The sequence below is a fragment of the Podarcis muralis genome, chromosome 13 (genome assembly GCF_964188315.1).
Source record: "Podarcis muralis chromosome 13, rPodMur119.hap1.1, whole genome shotgun sequence".
Classification (NCBI taxonomy): domain Eukaryota; kingdom Metazoa; phylum Chordata; class Lepidosauria; order Squamata; family Lacertidae; genus Podarcis; species Podarcis muralis.
Window position 1 is genome coordinate 4,191,542 of NC_135667.1, and position 20,157 is coordinate 4,211,698.

Genomic DNA, 20,157 nt, shown 5'->3' on the forward strand with positions numbered 1-20,157 from the left:
GATCGCGGGTAAGGAGCTCAGCCCTGGGCAGGAGGAAGCGGGGCCGCGCGTGCGGGCCACATCCCCACAGAGAGCGAGCCTCCCCCGGCCCACCACTCCGGGCAGGTCCACTCGCATGAGGGGGCGGCGATGGGAGTCACGACCGTGAGGCAGGGCTGCCAAGTGTGGCAGAAGAGGACACGGCCGTCGCATCTGTCCTTAGGTAGGAGCTTCTTCCGTGTCGACCTGCTGCCCTAAAGCTTTTTTCTTGGCTTTTTGGCGGTTGGCACAGAAGGAAGGCAAGGGGGAGGGGGAAAATTGAAACTTACACTTTCGTGCGTCCCTCCCGGCATGACGCTGCGCGCTGACGTCACGGGGCTGTAATGGTGGTGTGCCTCGAGATTTTTTTCATGAAACAAGTGTGCCTTTGCCCAAAAAAGGTTGGGAAACACTGAACTAGAGCATGCACCACTCTGGCGAGACAGTCCGCAGGCAGGAAGGGTCTCATCCTGCGTACCAGATGGAGCTGGGGGACAGCTGCCCTGGACACAGAACTGACGTGCGCCTCCATGGACAGCTGAGAGTCCAAAATGACTCCCAGGCTGCGCACCTGGTCCTTCAGGGGCACAGTTGCCCCATTCAGGACCAGGGAGTCCTCCACACGGCTCCCGCAAGTGGACCCGCCTGGGGGATTTCGAACAGGGTGCTCCCCCTGGGTGCCATAAATTCACCCCCAGTGCCCCCTAAAAGCGTGATTCCGAATAGCGGTTTTGCAGGAGCCACAAAGAAAATAACAGCACAGTTCAATTCAAAGCATTCACAATGAATGGCGCACCCGTTTAAAAACCCTGTATAAACTAACATGGATCTAGCCTGAAAGTCTTCGTTACAGGGCCCTGGGTTTGAGCCTCATGTCGGGCAAAAGATTCCTGCCTTTAAAGGGGGTTGGACTAGATGACCCTCGGGTCCCTTCCAACGCTACAATTAATTCTTTTTAAATTTTATTTTAATAAATTGGTTGAATGAATGGATGTGCACCTCCTTCTTTGTTATGTTTGAGGTGAAGTGTGTGTGTTGCTGTTTAGTCGTGTCCGCCTCTTCATGGCCCCCTGGACCAGAGCACGCCAGGCCCTCCTGTCTTCCACTGCCTCCCGCAGTTTGGTCAAACTCATGCTGGTAGTTTCGAGAACACTGTCCCACCATCTCGTCCTCCGTCATCCCCTTCTCTTTGCACCCTCCATCTTTCCCAACATCAGGGTCTTTTCCAGGGAGTCTTCTCTTCTCATGAGGGGGCCAAAGTCTTGGAGCCTCAGCTTCAGGATCTGTCCTTCCAGTGAGCACTCAGGTCTGATTTCCTTCAGAATGGAGAGGTTGGATCTTCTTGCAGTCCATGGGACTCTCCAGAGTCTCCTCCAGCACCAAAATTCAAAAGCATCCATTCTTCGGCGATCAGCCTTATTGATGGTCCAGCTCTCACTTCCATACATCACTACTGGGAAAACCATAGCTTTAACGATAAGGACCTTTGTCGGCAAGGTGATGTCTCTGCTTTTTAAGATGCTGTCCAGGCCTGTCATTGCCCTTCTCCCAAGAAGCAGGCGTCTTTTAATTTCGTGACTGCTGTCACCATCTGCAGTGATCATGGAGCCCAAGAAAGTAAAATCTCTCACTGCCTCCATTTCATCCCCTTCTATTTGCCAGGAGGTGATGGGACCAGTGGCCATGATCTTCGTTTTTTTGATGTTGAGCTTCAGACCATATTTTGCGCTCTCCTCTTTCACCCTCATTAAAAGGTTCTTTAATTCCTCCTCACTTTCTGCCATCAAGGTTGTGTCATCTGCATATCTGAGGTTGTTGATATTTCTTCTTCTTAATTTTCGATTTAATAATACACATTTACATCATCATTATCGACTTTACCGCCCTGGCTTTCAAAATTAACTCTACAATTAATTCTTAACTAATTTAATCGAGTTGTAGAATCGTAGAATTACAGAGGGGCCCCGAGGGTCATGTTGTCGAACCCTCTTGCGATGCAGGAATAGCTGAACTTGGGTCCAGTGATACCAGCTTTTCAAAGTCTTATATCTTGGTGCCAATCTCTGTCACCCATTAACGCTTCATTTTCACAAACAGAAGACCCGGCCTGCTCTCTCCTTCCCAAAATGTTCAGAAGGGGCCACATTCTTTTTAGAAACACACTTTGGGTGGATAGCACCCATCCTTGACTCCTGCCGTGCCGCCTGGCGACCGGTGGGAGTTGTCGTTCACAGGAGCTTGGGGGTACCCAGCTGAAGGATGTCGGCCGCCTTGGCGCCATTCGTTTGAAGCGCTGTGATGCCACACGTCAAACCATCATGGCTTCAACCCCCCAAAGGATTCTGGGAGCTGCAGCTTGTTCCAGGTGCTGAGAGAGCCCCTATTCCCCTCACAGAACTATAATTCCCAGAGTAGTTTAACAGTCCATCCCTCTTCCCAGGGAACTCTGGCCGTTGTAATAGGGATATTCGGACAGCTCCTAGCACCCTTTATAAACTACAGTTCCCCTGAGATAGATGGATAGATTTACATACATTGGGGGGTGCTCAGTTTTTACCGTTTAAAGCGTTTAAATGTATGGCGCAGATGGGCCCTGGGATAAAGAAAATTCACTTCGAAGACTTGTCAAGAAATTCCCAAGGCCCCATTTTCACTATACAGTGGTACCTCAGGTTACAGATGCTTCAGGTTACATACTCTGCTAACCCAGAAATAGTGTTTCAGGTTAAGAACTTTGCTTCAGGATGAGAACAGAAATCGTGCTCTGGCGGCGCGGCAGCAGCGGGAGGCCCCATTAGCTAAAATGGTGCTTCAGGTTAAGAACAGTTTCAGGTTAAGAACGGACCTCCGGAACGAATTAAGTACTTAAAACGAGGTACCGCTGTACATTTAAAGCAGCACCGTCCCACTTTTAACCCGTCACGGCTTCCTGCCACCAAGGAGTTCTGGGAGTTATAGTTTAAGACTCCCTTCTTCCCCTCACAGAGCTACAATTCCCAGAAAAGGGGTGGTGGTTGATTATTATTAAACTGCTCTGGGAATTGTAGATCCCACAGTGGGGACGGGACACTAGGGAGGGGGCCTCCTCTCGCCTCTGAGCACCCTCAGTAAACTACAGTTCCCGTAATTCTTTGGGCGGAAAAACCTCCCAGCTTTTGTAAGTCATGCTTTGAACACATGCTGTGACTGCGACCCGAGTCTCGCAGCTTTTTAAAGGCGGATATTCGAGGAGGCTGGACTTTAGACCAGACCCCTTTTCTTAACGCCCCCCCCCCCAACAACTCCGCAAGGCAAGTTTGGACATGTTTTGCTCTCCTCCTTGCGCATTTCATTGAGTTTCCGGCGTTGCTGAGAGGGATTGGGGGGGGGGAGAGAGAGAGAGACGGACGGACAGCGTTGCTCAGTCTCCGAAATTAAATCCCTCGCTCTTCTGCAGTGATGGCCGAAAAGGTTAGTTGAACTTTGGGAATGTTAATAGGATTTTGGTGTGTGTGGCTTTTTTGGGGGGGGGGAATCGTGTGAGGTCGAGATCACTACCCCCCCCCCCAAAAAAAAAACAGTGTCAGGAAGGAATTTTAATGTAAAGCAAAGGGCCAGCAAAAAGACTGCCAGGTTTTTGGGGGGGTTGCCTAAAAGGATGGGTGTGAATTGATTCCTACATTTTTTGAGGGGTGCTAAAAATTCTTGGCCATAAAGAAGGCTGGTGGCCGAAGAATGGATGCTTTTGAATTCTGGTGCTGGAGGAGACTCTTGAGAGTCCCATGGACTGCAAGAATATCCAACCTCTCCATTCTGAAGGAAATCAGCCCTGAGTGCTCACTGGAAGGACGGATCCTGAAGCTTAGGCTCCAAGACTTTGGCCCCCTCATGAGAAGAGAAGACTCCCTGGAAAAGACCCTGATGCTGGGAAAGATGGAGGGCACAAGGAGAAGGGGACGATGGAGGACGAGGTGGTTGGACAGTGTTCTCGAAGCTACCAGCATGAGTTTGACCAAACTGCGGGAGGCAGTGGAAGACAGGAGGGCCTGGCGTGCTCTGGTCCAGGGGGTCACAAAGAGGCGGACACGACTAAACAACAACAACAACATAAATTCTTGGGGGTGGGTCTGGCTTAATACATTCCTATGAGGGTGAAAGGGGGGGGGGCTGGATTATCCTGCAAGTGTATAAGATCTAGGGCAGGGGTGGCCAACTCACGATCTACTCCCAGAGTTAAAAACTGGCAGTGATCTACCCCCAGGTCAAAGTCGCTGAGCTGTTTTTTGTAGGAAGGAAAACTCTGTTTTGTGGGGAAGTTTTTGAGCTTTTTTTAGGGGAGCCAAAGTTCTTGAGATTCTTTGCGGAGAGCCGGTGATCTACCAGTATTTGATCTAGGGCATTTGGGGAGAGAAGAGGGGAGCTGTCGAGGTTGGGGGTGGGAAAGAATTGTAGGGTTTACAGCTCCAGAATTAATATAGATTAGACTCCGAGGTTGGGGGGGGGGCGGCTGGACGCCTAGGTTCCCTCTGCAGCCGGTGGAGCCTGTTTGGACATCTCACAGTTATCCTTTTTAACTTGCTTTTTGAGCTGTTTTTAAAATGTTGCTTGGGTGCTTGCAAGCTGCGCCGGGGCCTTTGGATGTTGTTGTTGAGTCGTTGTGTCCGCCTCTTCGTGACCCCCTGGACCAGAGCACGCCAGGCACTCCTGTCTTCCACTGCCTCCCGCACTTTGGTCAAACTCATGCTGGTAGCTTTGAGAACACTGTCCCACCATCTCGTCCTCCGTCGTCCCCTTCTCCTTGTGCCCTCCATCTTTCCCAACATCAGGGTCTTTTCCAGGGAGTCTTCTCTTCTCATGAGGTGGCCAAAGTCTTGGAGCCTCAGCTTCAGGATCTGTCCTTCCAGTGAGCACTCAGGGCTGATTTCCTTCCGAATGGAGAGGTTGGATCTTCTTGCAGTCCATGGGACTCTCCAGAGTCTCCTCCAGCACCAGAATTCAAAAGCATCCATTCTTCGGCGATCAGCCTTCTTGATGGTCCAGCTCTCACTTCCATACATCACTACTGGGAAAACCATAGCTTTAACTATACGGACCTTTGTTGGCAAGGTGATGTCTCTGCTTTTTAAGATGCTGTCTAGGTTTGTCACTGCTTTTCTCCTAAGAAGCAGGCGTCTTTTAATTTTGTGGCTGCTGTCACCATCTATGCTGAAAACCATAGTTTTAACTACACAGACCTTTGTTGGCAAGGTGATGATAATAAATTGTATAATTTCCATGTTATAATGTTCTCTCTCCCTCTCTTTTCTCTCCGCCCCGATGTGTAGTACTCGCCGGATCTCAACAAGCTCTACTGCCAGATGGGCAAGACTTGCCCCGTCCTCATCAAAGTGGCCACGCCACCCCCTCCCTTGGCCATCATCCGCACCACGGCCATCTTCAAGAAGTCTGAGCACATCGCCGAGGTGGTCAAGCGATGCCCGCACCACGAGCGCTCTGGCGAGGGCAGCCGCGGTAAGCTCCGGCAGAGGGAATGGGCTGGCTCTTTTGGGCAGGGGGCTGGTCTCTGGGGACAAGGACTGGGGCGATGCCCTGAGGAGTTGTCTACAAAGGATTCGAACCCGGCACACGCTTCCGCTTTCCTTCTCCGTCCAAATGCCTGCTTTGTGGTCAGTGTGGGTTTGATTTAAATCAAATCGAATCACAATTTAAATGACTAGTCAGTAAGACTTGATATTGAGATATATATATAAAATGTTAGTCAATTTTATTGCAAATATGTACAAATCAATACTTTCACACTTGAAAAAGGAAAAAGAAACTAAGGAAGGTTACAAAAAAAGAAGAAAAGAGAAAAGGGGAAACAGAAATAAAAACAAACATAAATAAATAAATGAATTGTATAAACTTGAAAAGTATAAATAACAACAACAACAAAAGGCCTGGTTGAAGAGGAACTTAAAAACAAAAACAAAGTGGCACAAAAATAGTTTTGGCTACCACAACCTGGGTTTAAGGTGCAAATAGATTATATACAATCAAATTATAAAGCAGCTGCATTCTTCACTATAAACGGAGCAGTTGTTTCTTTTAATTTTCCAACGTATTTCTTAGCAACAAATTTGGTGTAGCACGAGCAGATTTTTATTCTGGAAATGCAGCCCTGGGGAAAAAGTTTGAAAACCGGTTGCCCTGTGCTATAAAAAAACGTTACTCAGAAGAGCGTTTCGGACAGCGCACTAAGGGAGAGAAGAATAACACCATAAATCTCAGAACGAGAGCGATGAATTGCGCATTGGCTCAGAACCCGATTGAAACTAGTTTGATTAATTCAACGAAACGGGATGAGCTTGATCCAGCAAAAGGACCTTTCCGGCGAAAGGACCTCACCTGACTTCCTCTTGCCTCTTAGCATCCCTCCCGGTAACGCTCCTTGAGATTTACTCCCAGGGACGCGGGTGGCGCTGTGGGTTAAACCACAGAGCCTAGGACTTGCCGATGAGAAGGTCGGCGGTTTGATCCCTGCGACAGGGTGAGCTCCCGTTGCTCGGTCCCTGCTCCTGCCAACCTAGGAGTTCGAAAGCACACCAGTGCAAGTGGATAAATAGGTACCGCTCCGGCGGGAAGGTAAACGGCGTTTCTGTGCGCTCTGGTTTCAGTCACGGTGTCCCGTTGTGCCAGAAGCGGTTTGGTCCTGCTGGCCACATGACCCGGAAAAGCTGTCTGCGGACAAACGCCGGCTCCCTCGGCCTGAAAGCGAGATGAGCACCTCAACCCCAAAGTCGCCTTTGACTGGACTTAACCATCCAGGGGTCCTTGACCTTTTATGTTTTAAGATGCAGTAGGAAAAGATTTAAGTGACGCGGGTGGCGCTGTGGGTTAAACCACAGAGCCTAGGACTTGCCAATCAGAAGGTCGGCGGTTCGAATCCCTGTGACGGGGGGAGCTCCTGTTGCTCTGTCCCAGCTTCTGCCAACCTAGCAGTTCGAAAGCACACCAGTGCAAGTAGATAAATAAGTACCGCTCAGGCGGGAAGGTAAACGGCATTCCCGTGCGCTGCTCTGGTTCGCCACAAACGGCTTAGTCAATAATATAATATAATATAATATAATATAATATAATATAATATAATTAATATTAATTATACAGTGGTACCTCTGGTTATAGGGACGCGGGTGGCACTGTGGGTTAAACCACAGAGCCTGGGGCTTGCCGATCAGAAGGTTGGCGGTTCTAATCCCCACGACGGGGTGAGCTCCTGTTGCTCGGTCCCCGCTCCTGCCAACCTAGTAGTTCGTAAGCACGTCAAAAGTGCAAGTAGATAAATAGGTACGGCTCCGGCGGGAAGGTAAACGGCGTTTCCGTGCGCTGCTCTGGTTCGCCAGAAGCTGCTTAGTCCTGCTGGCCACATGACCCGGAAGCTGTACGCCGGCTCCCTCGGCCAGTAATTCGAGATGAGCGCCGCAGCCATGACTGGACCTAGCGGTCAGGGGTCCCTTTACCTTTACCTATGTGGAGCCAGCAGTTTGGGGGTGGTTAGGCTCCGGTGTGGTGTGGGCCCTCTGCATGCGCTCAGAGGCCACGCCATCGAAACCATCACGCGGCACACGTTCCCATCCGCACCCAATCCTTTGTTCCTTTTGCAAAGCAGCCGTCCCCACGCTTTTCTCTCCCCCCCTTTCTCCCTCCCCCACCCGGCCCCGATCCGGTTTTGTGTCCTCCAGGAGGCATCGCCCCCGCCGAGCACCTGATCCGGGTGGAAGGGAACCTGCAGGCCCGGTACTTATCCGACCAGAACACCAAGCGCCACAGCGTCGTCGTTCCCTACGAGGCACCCCAGGTTATCGAAATTGGGGCGTTGGGGGAGGGGGAGGGGGCTTGGACCGGGAAAAGATCCCCGGATAACACTGGAGATCTACCCTTTGCGTTCAGGTGTCACGGCAGCCGGTGACGTCGGGCCAGGATCGGTGCAAATGGGTCAAGCTATGTTGTCCTGGCTGCCGAGTTTGCTCCAAACTGAAGTTTCCGAACTCTCTGTGGAGAGTTTTTATCTTGCGTTAACAGCGAAACCTCGGTTGCTGAACTGTAATCCGTTCCGGAAGGCCGTTCGGCTTCCGAAACGTTTGACAATGGAGGCGTGGTTGCCGGTTGGCAAAATCCATCGACAGAGATGGAGAACCGCGCCTCGGAAGCCGTTCGGAAATGGAAGTATTAGCTTCCGGGTCTGTCGGTGTTTGGGTGCCGAATTGTTCTGCCTCCGAAGCTTTCGACAACAGAGGTTCCGCTGTATTTTTAACGCTGTGAACCGCCCGAGATCTTCGGGTGTAGGGCTACCGTATGCACGTTTAATTAATAATATTAATTATACAGTGGTACCTCTGGTTATAGGGACGCAGGTGGCACTGTGGGTTAAACCACAGAGCCTAGGGCTTGCCAATCAGAAAGCTGGCGGTTCAAATCCCCACGACGGGGTGAGCTCCCGTTGCTCGGTCCCTGCTCCTGCCAACCTAGCAGTTCGTAAGCACGTCAAAGTGCAAGTAGATAAATAGGGACCGCTTACTAGCGGGAAGGTAAACGGCGTTTCCATGCGCTGCTCTAGTTCACCAGAAGCGGCTCAGTCATGCTGGCCACATGACCCGGAAGCTGTACGCCGGCTCCCTTGGCCAATAAAGCGCCGCAACCCCAGAGTCGGCCACGACTGGACCTAATGGTCAGGGGTCCCTTTACCTTTACCTCTGGTTAAGTATTTAATTCATTCCAGAGGTCCGTTCTTAACCTGAAACTGTTCTTAACCTGAAGCACCACTTTAGCTAATGGGGCCTCCTGCTGTGCCACCGGAGCACAATTTCTGTTCTCATCCTGAAGCAAAGTTCTTAACCCGAGGTAGTATTTCTGGGTTAGCGGAGTCTGTAACCTGAAGCGTCTGTAACCTGAAGCGTCTGTAACCCGAGGTACCACTGTGATTTTAATACAATGCGGCTTGCAAAGAAAATTGCACACTTTCTCCCTGCTGATAATAATTGTAATTATAGTAGTAATGATCTTGCATTGCACCTTGCAAAGGCGCTCCCCTTGAATAGTCTGGGGGCAGATCAGCAGGTCCCTGTGCCCCAATTCCTGCCCCCCCTTTGCCTTTCAGCTGGGGACGGAGAGCAGCAAGATTCTCTACAACTTCATGTGCAACAGTTCCTGCCAGGGGGGCATGAACCGCCGCCCCATCCTGATCATCATCACCCTGGAGACCCAGCTGTGCGTAAAACACTTCTCATCCTCTTCCTCTCTTCTCCCTCCTCCCCCCGGCGCCTCCTTGCCCCCCAGGGAGGGCCCTCGAGAGTGCATTGGTGGCGCTGTCTTCTTGGTTCCAGGACTCCTGGGTTCTCTGGGAAGGATGAGGCCAGCGCCCCGGGTCTGTGGCCGGGAGATGGGGCTCTGAACTCCTGTTTGCAGATAGAGAGGTCACAGGCAGCGTTGAAGCAAGCCCGTAACTCTAGAACCAAATTTCTCGTGAGATCTGAGATCTGTTAAAATTTCTTTGGTGCTTGGCTCTAGATCCCATGAGACCAGGGCCCTTCAGGATTTAACCTCCTTCCTTGAATAAGTAAATGAAAGATAGAGACATGAAAATACTGGGTGGGTTTTTCCCCCTTTTTTAAATGTTTTTGTTTTTAAATGTTTTTCTTTTTTTCTTTCTTATTGTTTTGTTGTATCGTTGTTTTTTACTGTATTTTTTTATTTTTGAAGTATTGTAACTTTTTATTGTTTGTTTTTCTTTTTCCTGTAATTGTTAAACTTTAATAAATATCATTTTTTTTAAAAAAGGGATTTAACCTCCCTCCGTTTGGCCTGTAAGACAGAGCTATTCCGCCTGGCCTTTAATTTGAATTCAGCCTGATCTTTTATTTCCCTTCTCTTCCCTCCCCCTCCCCTTTTATGAAGATCACCCGCTCTGAGACCCCACAGCTAATTCTCCCCTGGCCTCCTCGCTGGCCCAAGTAGGACCAATTCAGCCAGCTAGCCCTGGGGATTATCTAATTGATTTTTGATTTTTATTGTTGTTCATGTTTTTATACTGTATTTTATGCTGCTTTTAAATTTGTTGTTAGCCGCCCTGAGCCCGGTTTTTGAACCAGATAGGGCGGGGTATAAATAAAAAATTATTATCATTATATTATTATATAGATCCTTGCTCCAGCTATGGGTCCAGGGTTGGGGGTGGGGTGGGAGAAGGGTGCCCAGTGGCCCTAGAGATCTGTGACGGTGGGTGGGTGGGTACTGATCCTGTTGAACCACAAGGAAGGGAGGGGTCCTGTCCAAATCTGGCTACAGCGGCCCCTTGGTTCTCAAACTTCATCCGTTCCGGAGGTCCGTTCCAAAACCAAAGCGTTCCAAAATGAAGGCACGCTTTCCCATAGAAAGTCATGCAAAACGGAGTGATCCGTTCCGGAATTTTAAAAACAACCCCTAAAATAGCAATTTAAACATGAATTTTACTCTCTAACAAGACCATTGATCCATAAAATGAAAGCAATAAACAATGTGCTGCAGTCACACAATCAATCAGTAGCTGAACTGGGTTCCGCACAGTCACAAAAAAGAGCCGAAAAAACGCAAAATACAGTGGTACCTTGGGTTAAGAACTTAATTCATTCTGGAGGTCCGTTCTTAACCTGAAACTGTTCTTAACCTGAAGCACCACTAATGGGGTCTCCTGCTGCCGCTGCGCCGTCGGAGCACGATTTCTGTTCTCGTCCTGAAGCAAAGTTCTTAACCTAATGTATTATTTCTGGGTTAGCGGAGTCTGTAACCTGAAGCGTCTGTAACCCGAGGTGCCACTGTATATAGCAAAAACAGACAGACCTCAGTGTAACACTCAAAATGGAAGCCTGTGGAACGCCCTCCCACCAGATGTCAAAGAGAACAACAACTACCAGACTTTTAGAAGACATCTGAAGGCAGCCCTGTTTAGGGAAGCTTTTAATGTTTGATGTATTACGGTATTTTAATATTTTGTTGGAAGCCGCCCAGAGTGGCTGGGGTAATAATAATAATAATAATAATAATAATAATTATATAACACTCAAAACAGAGCACGTTCGGCTTCCGAAAAAAAGTTTGCAAACTGGAACACTTACTTCCGGGTTTGCAGTGTTTGGGTTCCAAGTTGTTTGGGTGCCAAGGCGTTTGAGAACCAAGGGACCGCTGTGCCTACTTGGGAGAACGCCATCGCCTGACTTCCTTACTGTCATTTGCAAAGTGGGTTCCCACGCCCTCGGATTCTTTCTTTGCCTCCATGGGGAGCCCAGTTCGCGGAGGTTAAAAAATTCCCATTCATTCCTTCTTCCCTTTCTGCCTTTGCCGCTTGCATGTGGCCCTCGGAAGCCTTCTCCAGATGCGAATGTGGCCCTTGAGCTGCAAAGAAAAAGGAAAAAAGTTTTCCCTCGTCTGACGTCTCCTCTCCCTGTCCTTTCTCCCTTTCTCCAAAGCGGCCAGCTTCTCGGACGACGCTGCTTTGAGGCCCGGGTCTGCGCCTGCCCAGGCCGGGACCGCAAGACGGAGGAAGAAAACTTCAAGAGAATGGCTCCCTCTGGAATTAACGCCAAGAGGAATAAACTCGAATCTGACGGTGGCGGGAACACCAAGAGGAGTCGACTGGAAGCCGGCAGCGGGAACGCCAAACAGTGCAAGTCTGAAGAGGAGTCGTCCCAGGAATGGTTGCCGGGGAGCCCAGGAGCGTGTAAGCAAGCCTGCTACTCAGATATATACATAATTTTTATTTATTTTCCATTTAATAATATACATTTGCAACATTGTTATCTACTTTACTGCCCTGGCTCTCTAGAGTCTATCGACTTCCTTCCTTCCCTCCTGCCTCACAGCTTTCAAAATTAACCTTTATATCATTGCATTTTAATCATCAATCTTTATTACGGTCCAGAGACCCAACAAATCGTTACAAAGCAATACACAATTCATACAGCCTACCTCCAGGTTAAACAAGCATTTTGTTCAGAATATAGGGATCACTGGTTCTTGCAACCACCGACAAAAACTTTGCCACTGCTAATGTTCTAGCATTTGTCCGGTCTTCCAATAGGAACCTGACATAGTGAGCCTCTGATTTTCCCGGGAAAGGTACCAGCAAGGGTAGTAGTATCAGTTCAGCCCTGGCTTGCTCATATTTTGCACAGTGCAACAAAATATGTTTTATGGAATCGATGTCTTGAGCACACGAGCAAAGTCTGTCCTGGTAGGGAACTCCTCTCAACCTGCCATCCAACACCGCAGAAGAAGAGACGTTTAGTCTGGCTTTGGTGAAAAGCCTTTGGTAGTTTGGTACTGTCAGGTTTTTAATGTAAGATGTTAACTTAAAGACATGCCCATATTGTACTCCTACTGCCAGCAGACTACAGACTGCGTGTGATCGAGATCGCAAGTCACTGTGTGCATTATCCCATAATCTTTGCTTTAATAAATTTTATTTATACCCCGCCCTCCCCAGCCAAGACCAGGCTCAGGGCGGCTAACACCAGGTCTAAAAACAATTGATTGAAATTGCGTTTTCCAATTCTAATTGCACTCATTACAAAAGGCCTCGAAACTTAAATATACAAAGGTACAAAATTTCTCATTACAAGTCTTCAGCCAACCCTGCTAGTGATGTTAATTGCTTACAATGATCTTTCAAATATTGTATAAATTTACTCCAGTCCTTTTGGAATACTTGATCGTGCTGGTTTCGGATTTTTCTTGTCAAATTCGCCAGTTCTGCAAAGTCCATCATTTTCATCTTCCGCTCTTCTTGGTTTGGTATTTCTTGTTGCTTCCATTTTGGGGCTAAAAGAATTCTTGCCGCAGTTGTCGCACACATAAACAGTCTTTTATCTTCCCTTGGTATCTTGTCACCCACTATACCCAATAAAAAGGCTTCTGGTTTTTAAAAATAAAAGTACCGCATTTTCCGCTCTATAAGACGCACCAGACCACAAGACGCACCTAGTTTTTGGAGGAGGAAAACAAGAAAAAAAATATTCTGAATCTCAGAAGCCAGAACAGCAAGAGGGATCGCTGCGCAGTGAAAGCAGCAATCCCTCTTGCTGTTCTGGCTTCTGGGATAGCTGTGCAGCCTGCATTCGCTCCATAAGACGCACACACATTTCCCCTTACTTTTTAGGAGGGAAAAAGTGAGTCTTATAGAGCAGAAAATACGGTATTTTAAAATGCAAGCCTGCCCCTCTCAATGCAATTCTCTCCCTCTGTTCTAGGGTTGGGTTTTGTGGGGGGGGGGTTTCCAGGGCGGAGGGCACTTTCAAAAGGGAACGCATGTACAGTGGTACCTTGGTTCACGAATTCACTCCGTTCTGGAAGTCTGTCCGTTCGGCTTCCGAAAAACGTTCGCAAACCGGAACACTTACTTCCTGTTTTTGGGAGCCAATTTGTCCGGGAGCCAAGGTAACACTGTTTTAATATTTGTTCCTCTTGAGGCAGACCTTTGGACGTCTGACGCCCTCCTTCTGTAATCCTCATAGAACTCTGGCCCAATGGTTGCCATTAATTTGACTCTGAATTGATTTTAGAATGAATGGATTTTCGAATGTATCTCAATTAATTGATTGTGACTTAATGTAAAATGTGTTACTTTTACTGTTGTTAGCCGCTCTGAGCCCGGCTTCGGCTGGGGAGGGCAGGATATAAATAAAATTTTATTATTATTACATGTGAGATGGTTGCTTTGATTTTTATTGTTATTACGCCTTTTGAATTTCTTCCGTGGCAAACCGTGACAAAGCGCCCTGAGAGCTGTGCATGTAGTGGGTGTGTGTGTGTGTGCAGATTTAATAAATAAAATAAATTGACCCTTCCTCCTGTCTCTTTCCACAGCTTTCTCTCAGAGCAGCGATTCGGGGGGCTCCAAGAAGCGGATCGTGGAGGCTCCCAGCGGCGTCGGCAGTAGCACTGAAGGAAGAGTTTATACCATCCAGGTGACTTTTGCGGGGCGGGAAAGCCTGAAAGTCGCATAAATGGGCCTTGCATAAATGTTCGCGCCAAACTGCGTCCGTTTGGCTTAAGTGTCCCCCCGCGGACTGCGAGGGGGCTGCAAGATGGCCGCTCCCTGGTTAATAATAATAATAAATAATAATTTATTATTTATACCCCTCCCATCTGGCTGAGTTTCCCTAGCCACTCTGGGCAGCTTCCAATCGAGTGTTAAAAACAATACAGCATTAAATATTAAAAACTTCCCTAAACAGGGCTGCCTTCAGATGTCTTTTAAAGAGAAGATAGCTGCTTATTTCCTTGACATCTGCTGGGATGGCATTCCACAGGGTGGGTGCCACTACCGAGAAGGCCCTCTGCCTGGTTCCCTGTAACCTCATTTCTCGCAATGAGGGAATCAGCAGAAGGCCCTCGGAGCTGGATCTCGGTGTCCGGGCAGACCAATGGGGGTGGAGACGCTCCTTCAGGTCTACTGGGCCTTTGAGGCCGTTTAGGGCTTTCAAGGTCAGCACCAACACTTTGAATTGTGCCTGGAAACATCCTGGGAGCCAATGTAGGTCTTTCAGGACCGGTGTTATATGATCTCGGTGGCCGCTCCAAGTCACCAGTCTGGCTGTCGCATTCTGGATTAATTGCAGTTTCCGGGTCACCTTCAAAGGTAGCCCCACATAGAGCGCATTGCAGTAGTCCAAGCAGGAGATAATTAGAGCATGCACCACTCTGGCCAGACAGTCTGCAGGCAGGGAGGGTCTCATCCTGCGTACCAGATGGAGCTGGTAGACAACTGCCCTGGACACAGAATTGACCTGCGCCTCCATGGACAGCTGTGAGTGCAAAATGAGTCTCAGGCTGCGCATCTGGTCCTTCAGGGGCACAGTTGCCTCGTTCAGGACCAGGGAGTCTTCCACACCTGCCCGCCTCCTGTCCCCCAAAAACAGCACTTCTTGGAACCCAAGTTCCCTGGGAGGAGCCACCACCAAGAAGGCCCTGTGTATGGCTTGCGCCCAGGATGCCTGAGGACTATATTTCCCTCATACAAACCTGCCCAGGCTCTGAGATCTTCGGTGGGGGGGCCTTCTCTCGGTCCTGCCACCCTCACAGGTGGGGACATGGAACAGGGCCTTCTTGGTGGTGACTGCTCCCAGACACCTTTGGAACTCCCTGCTTAGAGAAGCCAGACTGGCTCCCTTGTCCTTCCACCGGCAGGTGAAGATGATTTTATTCCAACAGGCTCTTGGGAAGCAATGGGATTTTAAGGAAAGGGCTTTTAAATAGTCTAGTACCATGCTGCTTTTATCATCTACATTTTAATAGAGTTTTTTTTTTAAAAAAATTGCATCTTAATTACTTTGGAACAATGATCTTCCACCGCTTAGCTTTTCCGTATCTCAATCTGCGCTGTTTTAATTTTTCTAAGCCGCTTCGATTCCTGGTCTGTGGGGGAAGAAGGCAAAGGTATAAATAAATGGGAATAATTGATAATGACCATATTTCCTCCTTCCTTTCCAGACCCGTGACCGGAAGCTGTACCAGCTGCTGAAGAAAATAAAAGAAGCCATCGAGTTTCAAGATTTGATGAAGCAAAACAAGGAGCCGGCCAAAGTGTGAGTGGTTAAACGCTGCCTCCTTCGCCCTTCTCCTGACTCCCATCTGTCGACTGGCACTGCCTTCTACATGCCAAGCAGGTGTCCTTCTCTCCGGCTGCATCCTTTTCCCCTTCCATCTCGCAAGGTTCATCACCCGTCTGGTCAGATTGGAGTGTGGGGTTTTTGCCTTGCTTGCTTGCTTTTGCGGGACGCAGCGTGGCTCGCTGACTCGAGCCGCTTGAGGCTCATTTTGTTGTCGGTTATTCGTGTCTGCCTCTTCGTGACCCCTGGACCAGAGCACTCCAGGCCCTCCTGTCTTCCACTGCCTCCCGCAGTTTGGTCAGACTCATGCTGGTCGCTTCGAGAACACTGTCCCACCATCTCGTCCTCCGTCGTCCCCTTCTCCTTGGGCCCTCCATCTTTCCCAACATCAGGGTCTTTTCCAGGGAGTCTTCTCTTCTCATGAGGTGGCCAAAGTCTTGGAGCCTCAGCTTCAGGATCTGTCCTTCCAGTGAGCACTCAGGGCTGATTTCCTTCAGAATGGATAGGTTTGATCTTCTTGCAGTCCATGGGACTCTCCAGAGTCTCCTCCAGCACCAGAATTCAAAAGCATCCATTCTTGGGCGATCAGCCTTCTTTATGGTCCAGCTCTCACTTCCATACATCCCTACTGGGAAAACCACAGCTTTAACTATACGGACCTTTGTTGGCAAGGTGATGTCTCTGCTTTTTAAGATGCGGTCTAGGTTTGTCATTGCTTTTGTCCCAAGAAGCAGGCGTCTTTTAATTTCATGACTGCTGTGATCATGGAGCCCAAGAAAGTAAAATCTCTCACTGCCTCCATTTCTTCCCCTTCTATTTGCCAGGAGGTGATGGGCCCGGTGGCCACGATCTTAGTCTTTTTTGATGTTGAGCTTCAGACCATATTTTGCGCTCTCCTCTTTCACCCTCATTAAAAGGTTCTTTAATTCCTCCTCACTTTCTGCCATCAAGGTTGTGTCGTCTGCATATCTGAGGTTGTTGAGGCTCATTATGCCTTGCCTTAAGAGCTTTCTGATCCCCCCTCCCCCATAATGGCTGCTCGCTCCTCCTGTTATGAGTGTGGGCTACCCCCAAAATTTTTTAAAAAACCAAATAAAGAACCCCCCCCCCGAACCAGGACATTTCATGTAAAATGCAAACATCTGCCCAGGTGGGCATGGCAACCCCCCAAAAGAGGACTTGTCCTGGAAAACCTGGACATATGGCAACTCAGCATTACCCGGACCTAAGCGTTTATGTCTGCCTTCAAATCACCGACAATGTGGGGATGGGCGCCAGTGAGGAGTTGAGTCTCCCGTCCTTGGCAACGAATTTTGCCTGTGCTTTCACTGCGCAGCGATCCCTCTTCCTGTTCTGGCTTCTGAGATTCAGAATATTTTTTTCCTTGTTTTCCTCCTCCAAAAACTAGGTGCGTCTTGTGGTCTGGTGCGTCTTATAGAGCGAAAAATACGGTGGCTGTCGGGAAGTGTAGATTTGGGTGGATTTCGCTAAAAATAGCTCAAAAACTCCAGATTGTCGCTTTTTGAAATATGACAACCCTAGATTAACACCTGGTCCTTTTCCATCTCTTGTTTGTCTAGGCTCCAGAAGAAGATGGCTGTGGTTGTGAAGGACAACTGAATAGGGGCGCTGCTTCTCCTATCCCCCCCTGTTCCCCCCCAACTCCTCACCCCATTCCCCCCCCAAGTCCCTTCTTATGGTTGAGCCATTCTCCAGCCTCCTGATTGGGCCAGGTCACAGCAGTGCTGAACCTCCCTGGACCAATCAGGCTTTCCCTAATAGCTGCTGCGGGAGGGGTGCCTCTTTCTATTGCCCCCCCTGCCATCAAATGGTTTGGGACAGGCTGCATTCTCCTAATTGCACAAGGTAACTGCCAGTTCTTGTTTTTTTCCTGAAGTTCCTCACTGAGGACTAGAGAACTGTTTCTCTGATAAAACTTCGTTTTTTAAATTTTTTTTATAAAAATTGAGTTTCTCAAACAGTGTTCCTTTTTTTAATTTCTATTTTTATTTTACAAAAGAGCTGCTGCTTAGTTCGTAACACGGGTGGCGGAGGGCTGCTACCTGCCCCACATGTATTTCCCAAGGCGAGGGCTTGTTAAGGAGCGGGAACCGTGAAATGGCGCTCTCGTTTCTAGAAGGGGGGGCTCCCACCCCAACCCCCCAATTCAGTTCAGTATTAGACTGTGGAGACCCGGTTATACTCCACATTCCTTGACCACACAGCCTTTCCCCCAACCTGGTGCGCCCACCGGGCGCTCTGTACTACAATTCCCAGCGCTCTGTGCTGGCCATCGCTGTCTGGAGTTGAGCACCAGAACATCTGGAAAGGCAAAACAGGTTGGCAATGGGAGGGTGTGTGAGTGTGTGTTTTTCCAAATAAAATAATCATGGAAGGTAGAAAAGGAGAAAGAAAAACAAAACCCAAAACCACAATGATCTGACTCATTAGCAAACTCTCTCATACAGTCCTTTCCCCCGCAATTAATTGTCCCGAAGTTTAGCAATGCCCTCTCCTTTTTCCCTCCGCCTCCCCCCCCCCCAATTAATTGCTTTGTAGTTTATTTTATATGCTTCGATTTCCCATGCATGGCTTTTTGTAGAAACCTCATTTTTTGTACTTTAATAAAAGATTGACTTTGGTCCTTTTCCTGTTTTTTCCTCTAACGTCCCTCCGAGCGGTATTTTGTGTATGCGACTCTAAATCGGGGGGGGGGGGGGACACAATGTTTGTATTTTTATATTATTTTGTTGTTGCTTATTTCTTTATCGTGCGCTCTTTGCCATAAGCTGAACATTACTTTTCATTCTGGGTTTTCTAAAATAATATTATAATAATAATGCAATGTCAAACAACTTCGCTCCGGAGGAGGGCAACCAAAATGGTCCAAGGCCTGGAAACGATGCCTTATGAGGAACGGCTAAGGGAGCTGGGCATGTTTAGCCTGGAGAAGAGGAGGTTAAGGGGTGATATGATAGCCATGTTCAAATATATCAAAGGATGTCACATAGAGGAGGGAGAAAGGTTGTTTTCTGCTGCTCCAGAGAAGCGGACACGGAGCAATGGATCCAAACTACAAGAAAGAAGATTCCACCTCAACATTAGGAAGAACTTCCTGACAGGAAGAGCTGTTGGACAGTGGAATTTGCTGCCAAGGAGTGTGGTGGAGTCTCCTTCTTTGGAGGTCTTTAAGCAGAGGCTTGACAACCATATGTCAGGAGTGCTCTGATGGTGTTTCCTGCTTGGCAGGGGGTTGGACTCAATGGCCCTTGTGGTCTATTCCAACTCTGACTCTTTGCCATAAGCTGAACATTACTTTTGTGCTGACCCGGGGGGGGGGGGGGCGGTTACCGTGCGGCGTGGTCCGTGTCCGGTCCGAGGCTGAAGCGGAGTCCAAGGCAGGGAGTCAGGTGAGCTCAGGAACTCTGGCAGAAAGCAGGTCAGGGTGCCAGCAGGAACAGGTAACCAACGATGTTGCTCCCGCAACCTGGGACTGGGCGGGCTGGCCTTTATCTCTAAGGCATAGGGCGGCCCCGGTCCACAGGTGACTCTCCTCTCCTGGCCTGGAGGCGAGCACTCCTCCTGCGGGAACTTAGTTCCCTCCGCCTCTCTGCCCTGAGCCTCTGCAGCTCAGGAGAGGCTGGAGGGTTACCGGACCCAGAGGCAACCTCACCTTCCCCTGACGGGGCTGAGAGTGGAGCATCTGCAGGCAATGGGTCCTCCATCACCTCAGGAGCCAGAGCAGACACAGCTGGTGCCTGCACCTGAGGATCCAGCACAGGTGAGGACCCTTCAGGCTCAAGCCCCAGCCCCGGCTCAGCTGGTTCTGGAGGCGGGGACTTCTGTGCAGGCTGGGATTCCTCAGGTTCAGCCTCTGAATCAGATTCCCGGGCCATCACAACTTTTTCATTCTGGCTTGTTTTTTTAAGTAATGCAATGTCAAACAATTTCCAGCCGCAAAAATTAAGGTGAGTCCCCAAAAACAGACACCTGGGGCATCGAAAAATGGGTGCGTCTTCGGAGTCCCCTGAAATCTGGGCGATGAAGGTGTTGGATGCACGGCTGGTGGGGAGAGGCAGCCCCACAGCGTAGTCTCCTCTGCCTTTTTTATATCCCACCTCCCCTTCGAAGCTCGGGGGGGGGGCACACGGTTTGACTGCCCTTCACCTGAAGATCTTGGACAAAGGGTGGCGCTAGGGAGGGAGTTGTCGCCGCGCCACTCCTTGGTGTGTGGAGTCCCGCAGGGCGCAATCCTTTCCCCAATGCTTTTTAATATCTTTATGCGCCGCCTTGCCCAGATTGTCCGGAGCTTTGGGCTGGGTTGTCATTAATATGCTGATGACACCCAGCTTTATCTGTTGATGGACAGCTGCCCTGACTCGGCCCTGGACACTGACCAGATGTTTGGAAGCTGTGGCTGGATGGCTAAGTGGGAGCTGGTTGAAGTTAAATCCTTCGAACACAGAGGTCCTGTGGCTGGGTCAGGACAATATGGAATTTTGGGGGAAACTCCCATCTCTTAAAGGTAAAGGGACCCCTG

At 49.2% G+C, this 20,157-nt stretch overlaps 1 protein-coding gene across 3 annotated transcripts in view; it reads left to right on the forward strand.

Moving 5' to 3' along the window:
• The window catches only part of TP53 (tumor protein p53), a 31,159-nt gene extending 12,901 nt beyond the window's left edge, over positions 1–18,258 (forward strand). For 2 of the 3 annotated variants that reach the window (XM_077916832.1, XM_077916833.1), the window contains exons 4-10: positions 5,322–5,508; positions 7,719–7,834; positions 9,134–9,243; positions 11,478–11,728; positions 13,873–13,973; positions 15,499–15,593; positions 17,198–18,258. In XM_077916832.1, coding sequence (XP_077772958.1) covers positions 5,322–5,508; positions 7,719–7,834; positions 9,134–9,243; positions 11,478–11,728; positions 13,873–13,973; positions 15,499–15,593; positions 17,198–17,237 — 900 coding nt within the window. In that variant the 3' untranslated portion in view covers positions 17,238–18,258. Of the gene's footprint in view, positions 1–3,372; positions 3,469–5,321; positions 5,509–7,718; positions 7,835–9,133; positions 9,244–11,477; positions 11,729–13,872; positions 13,974–15,498; positions 15,594–17,197 lie in introns of those variants that run through there. The other variant, XM_077916834.1, reaches the window with a different exon arrangement.
• The last annotated feature ends 1,899 nt before the right edge of the window (positions 18,259–20,157 follow it).